This window comes from Panthera onca, chromosome C1, assembly GCF_046562875.1.
Source record: "Panthera onca isolate mPanOnc1 chromosome C1, mPanOnc1 haplotype 2, whole genome shotgun sequence".
Classification (NCBI taxonomy): domain Eukaryota; kingdom Metazoa; phylum Chordata; class Mammalia; order Carnivora; family Felidae; genus Panthera; species Panthera onca.
Genome location: NC_138346.1, coordinates 197,188,789 through 197,201,219, shown reverse-complemented (window position 1 = coordinate 197,201,219; position 12,431 = coordinate 197,188,789). Strand labels below are relative to the sequence as shown.

Genomic DNA, 12,431 nt, shown 5'->3' with positions numbered 1-12,431 from the left:
TTCTCTTTAAATGCAAATTACCTCCTGCAAGCTCTGCTTCCACACGCTCAGTTCCCTAGGACGGGAGCGCTAAGGGCGGAGGGAACCACGCTTCTGCCTCACTCCAGACCCCAAACCTCCAGGTCAGTTGCCCGCTTCCGGGGTGTGGGGGGGGTGTGGAACATCGCGGGTCCGATGCTGCATTTAGGATCCTGGCTCCCCAGCTGAGGGATCCCTTTGGCACACGGCTTTGAAGACTGAGTGTAGGAAACAGATCCCAGGTGGCCCCCAGCCATTCCTGGGAAGCAGGGGCTCCTGCTCTTCTATCAAGACTTTAACTGGGCCAAGCTGCAGCAACGCATGGCAGAGGACGTGCTCCTATCTCCTCTCCACCACACACCCCCTGGGGACCAGCCAGCCGGGTGCCAATTTCAATGCTTATGCCCCCAGTGCCACCGCCACCATCCTAGAGTGCAGACGCGGGCTTGGTGGCTGCAGCCTGGAGTGAGCAGCTGGGGAAAGCCCCTGTAAAGGGCCCCGGGCCTCCATCGGGAGGACCTCGGCAGACCTGAGACTTAGGGGGTGGAGCTGGACCGGAGGCTGAGCGGTACCAGCCACAGGCGCAGCCATTGTTGGAGGCCAAGACAGCCAGCTGCCCGACCACCCACCCCACCCTGGCTGCAGCTGAAGCGGAGCAGGGCCTTTCTGACCGGGGACGGTGAAGCAGCAGGAAGCCTGTCCCAGGGAACTTCTGGGAGTTGCCTGATGTTCGCGGTTGGGGGTGGGCGGAAGAGGAGGGATGCCAGCGTAGAAGTAGCGGAACCCACAGTGAACCCTGTCCCGCAGGCTGTGGCTTCTCCCTCCGTCCCCCATCCACTGCCTGACACCGAGGTCTTCCCAGGCGCCCCCACCCACACCTTGGTCACCACCCTTTGCTGACAGGGTTTGTCAGCATCTGCCTGGACAGCCGATTAAATAGAAGAAGGTCTAGTTAAGACACCCCTAATCCTCAACTGGCCTCTCCTGCCAGCTCACATCCACCCTGCCCCTCCCCTCCGTGTTTCCTCTCTCAGGTCCGCCCCCTCAGCTCCTGGGACAGGAAATCCCAGAGGAACGGTGTCTGGTCCAGCCCTTTTATGCAGGGCTCAGGTTTTCAGTTAGGGCTGGAGGGCAGGTGGGAGACCTGGGATGGGCCACGGAAGGTCCTTCACATACACATCCAAGACCCTAGCAGTGAGGCGCCGACATCTGGCCCTGCCCATACTTGACAGAGAAGGGGACAGAGGTCCCAGTTGGTATGAGGGGACAGTTAGAAGTTCCCAGGGCCCTTCCTTTGCAGCTCTCAGGGGTTGCTGGGGGAAGTGACGACTTAGCCTCTCGTCGTTTCAGTGGGTCCTGAGGCTCAGCCAGCATCCAATGGAGGACAAGAAGAAGAAAAGGAGTCCCAAGCCCTGCCTGACCCAGCCAGCCCAGGCCCCGGGCACATTACGAAGGGTCCCTGTGCCCACCAGCCACAGCGGCTCCTTAGCCCTGGGACTCCCTCATCTGCCATCCCCCAAGCAGCGAGCCAAGTTCAAGAGGTGGGTACAGAAGAAAAGTAGGGCAAGGAGGGAGGGACCCCAACTCAAGCCTTGTGGGAAGGAAGTAAACCCAACCTTAGCCTAGTTACTTTGCAATGATTGATGCCTTCCCTTGGACTAAGAACTCAGAGATGCCTCAGACCCAGTCCTTGCCCTCAGTGTAGGGAAAAGGCTAGATGGGTCACTGGGATCCCACACTGTGCTGATGCCCTCAGCAAGGAGTGAGCAGTGCTGCTGGAAAGTGACAGGCTGTGGGGCACACCGGGCAGAGACAATGTCTAAGCTGAAGGGCTTGCCTGACATAAGTACAGAAGAAATATATTGCCTGGAAGGTTCCCAGAATCACAGGTGGTTGGGGGCCCTGGAGTGTCATGGAGCAGGAGATGGTAAGGGGATGCTCAGAAGTACAATTTGAATTTTCTGCTTAATTTTTCTTAATGGTAGGGAATTTACACCTTACCCTAAATGTGTCCCTGTTAGTGTCCCGCTAAACACCAGGTGTTCTTTCTCCCATTACTGTGCCTCCCTGTGGCTTTGCACACTACCTGCCCAAGAGATATGGCTGGGGATGACCACAGTAGGGTGTCACTGAAGCTCAGGGCTGGAGCAGGAACAGAAGAAATGAGACAGAAGAGAAGGTTCTGGTGGGTAAGGGAGGGGCAGACTGGGAAGGGTCCTTCAGTGTTTTCCTGGGGACAAAGAAAATTCAAAACCGGTTTGAAATAGAAGGGGAGCGCAGAAAGACATTTTTGGGGGAGGTAAGAGGGCTCTAGTGGCAATAAGGAGTAACTGTCCCCAGTGAGGACAAGTGATTCACCCAAAGCCACGGGAGGAATGAGTGCAGGGCTCAGACGAGAACCCCAAAGCCGCCTTCCAGGCATGGTTCTGGCTATGAGTGTCATCTGCAGAAAAAGACTTCTTTTGACCTCTTCTGCCTACCCCTCCTCACCCGCTCCCTTCCCTTCCCAATCCTGGTGCCAGGGTAGAAGAGAAGAACAAACATCCCTTTATGGTCGGGAGTAGATAGGAAGATGAATTAGTGCATAGACAGATGGCATAAAAGACTTTGGGGTACCCGGCCGCCCCCACCCTGTGACCATGGTCCATGCCCACCCCACCCAGGGTAGGCAAGGAGAAATGCCGCCCGGTGCTGGCCGGAAGTGGGGGTGGCTCTGCAGGCACCCCGCTGCAGCACTCGTTTCTGACCGAGGGGACGGACGTCTATGAGATGGAGGGGGGACTGTTGAACCTGCTCAATGATTTTCATTCAGGCCGGCTGCAGGCCTTCGGTGAGTCCCATGGGCTGGGCTGAGAGGGTGGGGGCAGGGGCAGACACGGCTGGAGGGCCTGGTCTCTGGGCGGTGGCTGGGGCCAGGGTCCCAAGCTGCTCCCAGGGCTCAGACAGGTGTTGTCCAGGGAAGGAATGCTCCTTTGAGCAGTTGGAGCACGTGCGGGAGATGCAGGAGAAGCTGGCCCGGCTGCACTTCAGCCTAGACGTGTGTGGGGAAGAGGAGGAAGAGGAGGAGGAAGAGGACGGGGTCACTGAGGGACTGCCAGAGGAGCAGAAGAAGACGATGGCCGACCGAAACCTGGACCAGCTGCTTAGCAATGTGGGTCAGGGCTGGGTGCTTTGGTTCTTGGGGACATTAGAGGGTGGGGGAGGTACATCATCCTAAGACTAGTCCTGGACCCGGGGTGAAAAGCTGGGGGGTGCATGGAGCCTCAACCCCCACCAGAAGATGGCTGGAAAAGCATCTGGGTCTGGGCCTGGTGCCTCTCCTGACAGAAACCTCCTTTTCTCTCTGTTGACAGCTGGAAGATCTTAGTAACTCTATGTATCCTTTTCAAGGGACCTTGCAGCATGTACACGTGTCCCCACCTCCCACAGAAGAAATCAGTTTTCTTCTCCTCACCACCCTCTAGGAGTATGTACAATATAACCAACATCTCCCCTTTCAGTCCTGCTAAAGCAGAATTGGCCACAAACTGCCCCCACGCAGAGTTCTCCCGAATATCAGGAGAAAAGCCATTGCAGGGAATGTGATTTATCTACTTATGAAAATCTCTGCAAGTGAGGCCCCTGGCTGGCTCAGTCGGTAGAGCAGGGTACTCTTGATCTCAGGAACACGAGTTCAAGCCCCACGTTGGCAGAAAATCTTTGCAAGTACTTTACTGACACCATGGCAAAACTTGCCTGATGTCTTTCTACTTTTTCAACATTCAACAATTATTTTTCACTGATTTAGATGATCTCCGCATCTAGTCTCAGCCAGAAGTAGTGCGGGTGCATGTAACTGCATGATCTAGAGGGAAAGAGCAGGCGGGAGGGGGAGGGGGAGGGGGCTGGTGGGAGGGGAGGGAAGCCACCCAGGAAGAAGGGCAGGTGTGGACTGCAACCTGGACCACAGACCACCTGAGTCCTTCGCCCCTACCCCTTTGTGCAATTGAGGAAACTAAGCCTGTTTAGGATGGGGAGACAGGGCTGGAAAGACGGGGGTCCAAGGCATCGCAATCCTTGACTGGCACAGACAGAAGTTGCACCTGGCCGAGAATGCCGAGCCTGAGGAGCAGTCAGCTGTGTAGGTGTCGGACCCAGGACCAGACTGCCTCTCTCATTCCCTTCAAACTGTGACTTTTTACGAACTCGATCGGGTATTCCGCGGCCCCCCAGGTGCTATGGGGGAGGGGGGCGCTGGATGAAATTAAACCAGAAAGAAAGACACCGGCTCCGTGTGCTCCCTCCCCTCCTTGCGCCTTTGCTCGGCCGGGGACCGCAGGCCCGGGCCTCCGCAGAGACACCGCTGCGAGACACACTGGTTTAGGCGGAACCGCTCAGGAGCTGGAATTCCCAGCGTAGTTCTGGAAGCTGGAGTTGGAGGCAGGTGCCAGGACCTGGCGGCCACCGCGGGAGGAGCAAGGTTGCCGTGGAGACGGCGGGGGCGGGGCCTTGCGCGGCGCGGACTAGTGACGCACGGCGCAGGCGCGCGGTAGGCGGCCGGTCCGTTGGCGCCCGGATGGAGCGAGAGCGGTTGCTTCGCGGGGTGTCGGTGCTGCAGGTGCGGAGCGGGCTGGGAGTGCATGATTCCCACCACGGGGTCTCGGACTGGGGTCTTCGAACGAGATGAAGCTACCACGTTCGGCCACCTACCCTCGTGCCCGCCTCCGGAGTTACCGACCCATCCCCACCGCCCTGACGAATGCTGGGACCCACGGGCCCCCACCGGCCTTCCACTCGCACCACACGTTCCTGCGGGATCCAGCAAGTGGCGGGAAGGGCCTCAAATCGAAGAGGGGGATCCAGTCCAGCATCCTCCCTTGAACCCCCGGAGACTGATCTGACAGCGTCACCTATCCTTTTCCCGCGGCCAGGTCCCTTCTTAGAGTCACTGGGATGAGCTCTCCAGGAGAATCCTCCAGGAATCCCCCCACTTTTGCAGTGATAAGCGTTTTCTTTCCCCTTATTCTCCACACCAGGCCTGCGTCCGGGGTTTCTTGGTCCGACGCCACATCCAGAGACTGCGAGATGAGTATGAGGCTGTTGTACGCGAAATCGAGGGTGACCTGGGCACGCTTCAGTGGACAGAGGGTTGGATTCCCAGGCCCCAGTTTCTCCCAGAGGTAGTACACACCCCAGTGGAAGAAGGGAGGGAAAGGAGGGACCTGGGCAGGGGATTCGAGGAAACGGTAGAAACCACCCTTCCTGTTGACAAGTTTTTCTCAGTGGAAGTACCAGCAGACTCCACTCCTCATATCCCAGTCCTTAGTCCTTACTGCCTTATACGCTAAATCTTGGCACCCAGAAATTTGGAAGGTTTAGCTGTCGGGTTCTCCTACTTCTGTTTTCTCAGAAAGCAAAATCCCATCGGACCTGTAAACCCCAAGAGAGGGCACCAAATCCAGAACAGCAATGGCGGGGCCGCTTCTCATGTAAAGAACCTGAGAGAGAAGCTGTCTTTGGGGAGATGATGCTGAAGCAATCAGGACAGAGCTCAGCAAACTCGGGAAGTCTTCCCTGCAGAGGTGACAGTCCCCCGCCTCAGGATGAGCACAGCAGGCAAGCCAGGAATCCCAGCCAAGACGAGACCAGAGCTATGTCAGGGATGGAAAACCCAGGTACCTCTCTGCCTAGACTGAGGGCAAACCCCTGACGCTCTCTGAGCCTTAGCTTTCCCATCTGAAACGCCAAAGGCTTGTGCTAGATAAGCTGCATCTCTCTTCTTCCCGATGTCTGGTTAAGGGCAACTTAGGGGTGGGCAGGAGGAGAGTGTCAGGGCCAAAGGATAGGCCAGTGCCCAGTGTATACCCCTAAAAGCCTTCTCCCTTTTTCCCTCCCTCCTTCACAGAAGCTGTAGGTCCAGGACTGCCCCACAGCCAGACCAAGCTTCAGGAACTCCAGTACCACCACAGCCACTTGGCCATGGAACTGCTGTGGCTACAACAGGCCATCAATAGCCGTAAGGAGGTAGCCACTAATTTGAAGCCTTTTCTGCACATTTAGGGCCAAGGGAGGAGGTTAGGGAAAAGCCTCCTGCTATGCTCAGACAGTCCTGCCTGGTACAGTGTCTTTTCTCTTCCCCAACAGTACCTAATTCTCAAACAGACACTGACATCCCCGGAGGCGAGCCAGATGAGAGACAAGCCCAGCATGTGCCCAGACCACAGGGCTCAGACCTGTGTGAGGGCTGGGTCACAAACAAGCCCACCACTGAAAGACAAGTTCTACAGAGACAGGACCATTAAAGACCCGGACCATGTAGATAACTCCTCCTGGAGGCTGAAATCACAACCCCACAAGTCCCTGGAAAGCCTGGCCACTACAGACAAAACCACTGCTGGGGGCAAGCACAGGGATCCATGCAACAGGAGGGCTAGAGCACAGCTGCCCACACTATCCAATAACCAGGCCTTAGAGAACAGGCTCACTAGAGAGCCACACCGTGGAGGGCCCTGCCTGCAGTTGATGAGAGTCCCGGAGGACCAGATCCCCAAAGGCCTCGAACCTAGGGGCTACTGTTCTGAAAAAGCCAGGATGCAGGTGCCCACACTCGGTGAGGACCCGGATATTGAGGATAAGTCTCCCAGAAAGCCAGAATGCGAAGAGCCTGATTGCCAAAGAGCTAGGCCACGAGAGTTGGACCTCTCAGAGGACCGTGGCATCTGGGATGAGACCTTGGCAGAGCATGGTGGCCAGGATCTCTGGGAGACTAAACCACCCAAGGGCCAGATCCCTAGGGAGAAAAGCTCCAGAGATAGAACCTCCAGTGAACCTAGCCATGAACAATCGACAAACCAGAGGGCTGTACCATGGCGATCGAGGCCACCTAAGAAACTGTCTTTGACAGAGTCTGCCCACACAGGAGAGGACCACTGGAAGGACAAGCCATGGAAAACAGGACCACCAGGCTAGACCCTGGGGAGCCAGGGCCTCATCCTTGCTCCCTGGTACTAGCTCTACCTCCTGCCCTTGGCCATTGGTGGCTCATGGGGCCAAGAGAAGCTGGAGCAGAGAGCTGGCACTGGTATAGGGAGGGGTGGGAGAAGGATACTCTTTCATCTTCCGCCTGTGGCTTACTCCAAATTTGGGGGCAGGGAGTTACCTGGGATAAGTAAAGTGGGGAGCCTGGTGGAGAATAAAGGTTTTTCTTGGCTTCTGCACCTGGCTGTATTTGTCTTCTGCCTCTGTTTAGGACAGACACTGGGGCCCACGTGTTCCTTTCCTGCTGGCATGGGGCATCTTCCCCAGGGCTGGCTGGGAACCACAGTCCGGGGGCAGACTGGCCATCCTTAGGAACAGTCCCCAAAGCTGACCCACCTTTGAGCTCAGCCCTTGGGCTGCAGGGTGGCAGAGAGCTTCAGAGAATTCCTCCCTCTATCCAGTATCGGAACATCTGTGTCTCAGTGCAGTCTCCACCATTGCCTCCCTCACTGAGCCCCAGGGTGTTCCCTTCCAGTATAGTGATCAGATCCACCCTACTCTGTGTGGCTGGATGAGACCCTGAACACAAACAGATGCTCCTGCGGAGTCTCTCCCCACCTTCCTGGGCGAGGGTGCAGGACTCCACCTCTGATTGGCACTGCTCCCAGCCTGCCTAGTTGCCTGGCAACAGCTCCGCGTCTCTTGCCGAGGACACACTATGGCTGGTGGTGGCAATCCAGCAGCCAAGAGGGTAGTGGTATACCGGAATGGGGACCCCTTCTCCCCAGGCTGCCAGCTGGTGGTGAGTCAACGCCGCTTTCCCACCCTGGAGACCTTCCTCTGTGAGGTGACATCGGCTGTGCAGGCCCCAGTGGCTGTGCGGGCCCTCTATACGCCTCGTCATGGCCATCCTGTCACGGACCTGGCGGACCTGCAGAACGGAGGGCAGTATGTGGCTGCTGGCTTTGAAAGATTCCGCAAGCTGCAGTGAGTGGGCTGGGGCTGCTTAGGGCCTTGGGAGGGAGGTAATTGCAAGCACAGTAGCACGTGTTCAGTACTATGTACGTACAGGCACTTTACGTGTTCTCTTCTGGAATATGGCAGCCCTACGCAGGAGGTGGTCTTATCCCTGTTCTTTAGAAGACAATCAAGGAAACCTGCCTAAGAGTACCCAACAAATAGTGGAGTCATGGCTCTGGGTGAAGTCTGATGTTCATGCCCACCACCGGCAGGACCAGAACATTGTCCAGCAGGTTGAGCCCCTTTTTCCAAAGGCTCTTGATTGGATTCTACCACCATCACCACCAAACACTTAAATCCATCTAGCACTTCCTCCTTGCTGTGATTAGGTCTCCTATGTTCCCCACTGAGCTGGGGCCACCCCCTTTGCAGGGTGGGGCCATGCCTTCCAAGATGGGAAAAGAATTTGAGCATCTGAGCTTCCAGGTGCTACTGAGCTGTTGATGGTAGCATAAGGAGCAAGGGGTGGGAAGTCATTCAGACTTAGAACCTGGGCCCTGTCACCTGTTACTTCTGTGTTACTTTAGGTGAGTACTTAGCTTTCAGTCTTCTAGAAAATGAGATAAAACCTCATGAATGAGAAAACTTCTGAGCTACAGTAAGATGCTTAATGAACTAGTTTCTCTTGACCTTTAATCTTAATGGTTTGTGTCTGAGACCCCGGTCTGGGTGGTCAGCCTGATGCAGGGCCCTAAGGCAGGCTCAAAGGCCAGGATGTTTTTGGACTGAGGTGTCTTGAGACTGGCCCAGTGGGAATGGATACCTGCTAAGCTGAGCCCCAGACCCTCACTCTGGCAGCTAGCAGGGTGTTGAGGTCCCAGGCTCCCGAGATGACCTGTGACCCATCTGTCTTTTCAGCTATTTACCCCCTGGACAGAAGGCTCCAGGTGGAAAGAGCAGCAGACTATCAGTGAGTGGGGGTGGGTGGGTGGGTGGGTGCTGGCTTCTAGCCCTCTGTCTTCTCCCTGCTCTTGGGATTGTTCCCAGTTCGGTCTGGGAAGTCAGGGGCCCTGGAAGTAGCAGGATCTGCTGCTGGGAGGCGGGGCACTCTCCACACCCTCTCTGGAGCCAGCTGCTACCCTTCCTGGGGTGCAGGATTTCAAGATGCTATCCCTTGCTCCTTTCCCAGCCTCTCCCTTTACCTCCAGGTTGTGGTCCCCAAAGGAAAAAGGAAGCTGTAAAACACACGAGGGCAAGGGGATGGTTGGGATGTGACTTCAGGGAGGGAGAAGCTCCCTTTGGTGAAAGGTGTGACCAGTCCCATCCCTCCTTGTCCCCTCCTTCAACCACCCTACCCACCTCAGACGAACCCACCCCTAACCAAAGGCCTCAACTGTCTTCTGATCTGAGGGCCTGACTTGGGTTTCAGGATCCTCCTGAGACTCACTGCCCATGTGATGGGACCTGTGGACCACGACCACCGGCAGGTTCCCCCTGCTATATCCAGTGAGTGCTGGTGTCGGGGAGCAGGAGCACAGATTTTGTTTCAGTAAGACCAAGATGTGGGTGGGATTGTTCCAGAAGCCCCTGGTCTCTGGTGGGGATATAAAAAGTCCCAACATGGGGCGCCTGGGTGGCTCAGTCGGTTGAGCGGCTGACTTCGGCTCAGGTCATGATCTCACGGTCCGTGAGTTCGAGCCCCGCGTCGGGCTCTGCTGACCACTCTGAGCCTGGAGCCTGTTTCTGATTCTGTGTCTCCCTCTCTCTCTGACCCTCCCCCATTCATGCTCTGTCTCTCTCTGTCTCAAAAATAAATAAACGTTAAAAAAAAAAAAAAAAAAAAAAGTCCCAACATGCCTGATGGGTGAAAATGGACCAATGTTCTTAGACCATTTTCTGGCCCTGTGCTACCCTTCTTCCTCTCATACGTGGGGAGTGCTGGGGACCCTTCTCCTTACCAGGCTGCTCTTTGTCCCAGTGTGTTCAGGAATGGGGACCTGTTAAGTCCCCCATTTAGCCTGAAGCTGTCCCAGGCGGCCAGCGAGGACTGGAAAACAGTGTTGAAGCTCCTGACTGAGAAGGCCAAACTACAGACCGGAGCTGTGTGCAAGTGAGTATGGGGACTGAGGAGACCCAAAAGTCCCTGGAGGGCATCTCTCTACAGATTTCGGCTGTCCTTAAGGACAATAAGGCAAAAGAAAACATGTTTCCCCAAATGGCACTTCCTTCTATGCTGAGCCCTTGGAGCCAGGGCAGAGCCTAGGAGACTGGCCCAGATGTCCAGAGGGCAAGTGGCCAAAGGGTACCTTGGAACAGTTGTACCCAACCCGTCACAGTCTGCTAAATATGAACAGGGATCTTGTCTACTGGCCCCTACCCACCTACCTCTCTCTCCCAGACTCTGCACCCTGGAAGGGCTCCCACTGTCAGCAAGAGAGGCTCTGGTGAATGGCCATTACTATGTGGCTGTGGGAAAGGATGAGTTCAAGGCCCTCCCCTATCTGGAGCTGCTGGTGCCTAGCCCCTCACTGCCCAGGGGCTGCTGGTATGTATGTGTGAGGCGGTGGGTAGCAGGGTAGAGCAGCGGAAGCCACCCTGATTCCATGCCTTTCTCTGCCTACTATAAACTTTTTCTTTTTTGTTGTTGCAGGCACCCTCCAGACCCAAAGTCTAGGCCTCACAAGCAGTGGGTAGGTGATGGGGGAGGCCACGGGAGGCAGGAAAGATGAGGGGTGACTGGCTGACCTCTCCTCCAGCTCAGGCTCTCACCACATGTCCCTGCGTCCTCTCAGTCACCTTGTGAAACAGAGGTTATCGTTCCCATTTTCTAGTGGAGACACTGAAGTTCAAAGGAGTGAACTAATTTGTGCAGGATGACACAATTATTGAGTGGCAGGGGCCAGACCAGAACCTGGTCTAAGAGACAGCTCAACCAGGCTCCACGAAGATCTTTAGACTGAGTTGCTGGTCCTAAAGCCTTTCTGCCAGGTTGGATGCTGGGAGAAAAAACTGGCATATCTGACATAGCAAGATCCAAAGGAGCTTATCCGCTCCTCAGCTGATCCCAGACCTGAGCCCTCCCAAAAGATGAGCCAGTGAGCACTGGGGGGCTCGGGGGCACAGCCTGGCTTCACTGGGCTTCTTGAGTGCCAGGCACCAGCTGTTCTGTCCCTGGATAAGGCAGCCTGATGGGAAGAGGGAGCCAGGAGGGAGCTATGAAGATGGACGGCATCTCTCCCAAGCTCCCGCAGACACCAAGGGCATTCAAGCGTGGCCTGGCAGGAGAGAAGGCAAGAAGAGCCAGCACCCACAGCCCAAGCCCAGTCTTCCCTCTACAGGCCCATGGCCACGGGGCACAGGCAACCCAGCCCTCTACAAAGGAGCCAAGCCAAATTGAGCCATCTGCTTTTCATGCCAGACGCCAGCAGGCCATTCAGCCAAGAAGCAGGCTCCCCACTCTCTCATTTCCATCAGGTGAGGGGACCCTGGGACCCTCTCACCCACCCTCTGACAGGGATCCAGGATGGTCCCTGCTGTCATGGGAGAGGCCTATGGGGGCAGAATGCCTGGGTACAGGGCCGGCCCTGACCTCAGCACAAATCTTTCCTGCTCCCCCGTGTGCACATGCGGTCCCTGGCCTCTTCGCAGGGACCTGGCAATACAGAAAGAGGCACAGGGAAACTCAAAGCACTGAAACTTCAGTGGGGGGGTTGAAAGGGATGGAGGCCAAAGGCCTGCCTGGGAGCTATGCTGCCATCCTCTGAGGTAGTAGGGAACGTGGAGCAAGGCTCAGGGGAGGGCAGGGGGAGGGGCTGGGAGAGAAGGTCAAGGGAATGATGGCTCCTCAGCCTGGGCATCAGCCCGCACTGCGTCCCTCATCAGGAGTCAAAGGAGTATATGAGGCTCCCCACCCAAGGAAGGAGACAGCGGGGGCCCAGGAAGTGCCAGATGATGAAGACACCTGTGCAGAGGAACCCTTGGATCAGGTGTGCCGGGGCTGGAAGCAGTTCCCCCTTGGCGCTGTAAGCAGATCGAACTCTCCAAGCCCAACCTCCTACCTTGTTAAATGAAAAGCAGATCCAAATTTCTAGTCTCTTCCTTTCCTGGGGTCAGAAACTTCAGCTGAGGGCTGGAGACAAGGGATGCTAATGCTCCATTATGTACGGCCTTCCGCCTCCTCCAGAGGGCAGCGCAGATGGTGGACGAGGCCCTGTGCCTGGAAAAGCAGCCTGGGACTGGGGCAGCGATCTCAGCCTCAGCCCTGTCTCTGCCATCTTGGGCACCAGCAGCTCCAGCCGGGAACTGGGGCGTCCACTCTGCAGCCACCATTTATCCTTGCCTCCAGCAGCCTGTTCCAGGGGACCCAGCGCCCCGCCTGGGCTCACAGGATACCCTGTAGCCCCCTCAGCCCTGCCCCACTCTTCTGCTCCTAAACCCACATCCTAGTCTTACTTTCCTTTGAACAGAGCAGCCCTAGCCATGGAGGCCATGTCCTT

At 56.4% G+C, this 12,431-nt stretch overlaps 3 protein-coding genes across 3 annotated transcripts; all 3 read left to right on the top strand.

Moving 5' to 3' along the window:
- Positions 1–4,279, top strand: CCDC28B (coiled-coil domain containing 28B). The gene is made up of 6 exons (XM_060622066.2): positions 1–122; positions 1,369–1,559; positions 2,682–2,848; positions 2,976–3,169; positions 3,372–3,394; positions 4,088–4,279. The coding sequence occupies exons 2-6, from the start codon at positions 1,396–1,398 to the stop codon at positions 4,140–4,142; spliced, it is 603 nt and encodes a 200-aa protein (XP_060478049.1). The 5' UTR covers positions 1–122; positions 1,369–1,395; the 3' UTR covers positions 4,143–4,279.
- Positions 4,280–4,391: 112 nt separating this feature from the next.
- On the top strand, positions 4,392–7,214 carry IQCC (IQ motif containing C). The gene is made up of 5 exons (XM_060622058.3): positions 4,392–4,615; positions 5,034–5,177; positions 5,408–5,672; positions 5,903–6,021; positions 6,142–7,214. The coding sequence occupies exons 1-5, from the start codon at positions 4,574–4,576 to the stop codon at positions 6,964–6,966; spliced, it is 1,395 nt and encodes a 464-aa protein (XP_060478041.2). The 5' UTR covers positions 4,392–4,573; the 3' UTR covers positions 6,967–7,214.
- Positions 7,215–7,693: 479 nt separating this feature from the next.
- Positions 7,694–12,334, top strand: DCDC2B (doublecortin domain containing 2B). The gene is made up of 9 exons (XM_060622059.3): positions 7,694–7,962; positions 8,854–8,905; positions 9,365–9,441; positions 9,914–10,045; positions 10,334–10,480; positions 10,586–10,625; positions 11,178–11,409; positions 11,818–11,921; positions 12,119–12,334. The coding sequence occupies exons 1-9, from the start codon at positions 7,694–7,696 to the stop codon at positions 12,332–12,334; spliced, it is 1,269 nt and encodes a 422-aa protein (XP_060478042.3).
- The last annotated feature ends 97 nt before the right edge of the window (positions 12,335–12,431 follow it).

Coding starts and splice junctions, on each gene's coding strand:
- CCDC28B (XM_060622066.2), top strand. CDS start 1,396: ATGGAGGACAAGAAGAAGAAAAGGAGTCCCAAGCCCTGCCTGACCCAG. Junction 2,849..2,975: donor AGGCCGGCTGCAGGCCTTCG/GTGAGTCCCATG, acceptor GGTGTTGTCCAG/GGAAGGAATGCTCCTTTGAG. Junction 3,170..3,371: donor TGGACCAGCTGCTTAGCAAT/GTGGGTCAGGGC, acceptor CTCTGTTGACAG/CTGGAAGATCTTAGTAACTC.
- IQCC (XM_060622058.3), top strand. CDS start 4,574: ATGGAGCGAGAGCGGTTGCTTCGCGGGGTGTCGGTGCTGCAG. Junction 5,673..5,902: donor GTCAGGGATGGAAAACCCAG/GTACCTCTCTGC, acceptor CCTCCTTCACAG/AAGCTGTAGGTCCAGGACTG. Junction 6,022..6,141: donor CCATCAATAGCCGTAAGGAG/GTAGCCACTAAT, acceptor CTTCCCCAACAG/TACCTAATTCTCAAACAGAC.
- DCDC2B (XM_060622059.3), top strand. CDS start 7,694: ATGGCTGGTGGTGGCAATCCAGCAGCCAAGAGGGTAGTGGTATACCGG. Junction 9,442..9,913: donor GGTTCCCCCTGCTATATCCA/GTGAGTGCTGGT, acceptor TCTTTGTCCCAG/TGTGTTCAGGAATGGGGACC. Junction 11,410..11,817: donor CACTCTCTCATTTCCATCAG/GTGAGGGGACCC, acceptor GTCCCTCATCAG/GAGTCAAAGGAGTATATGAG.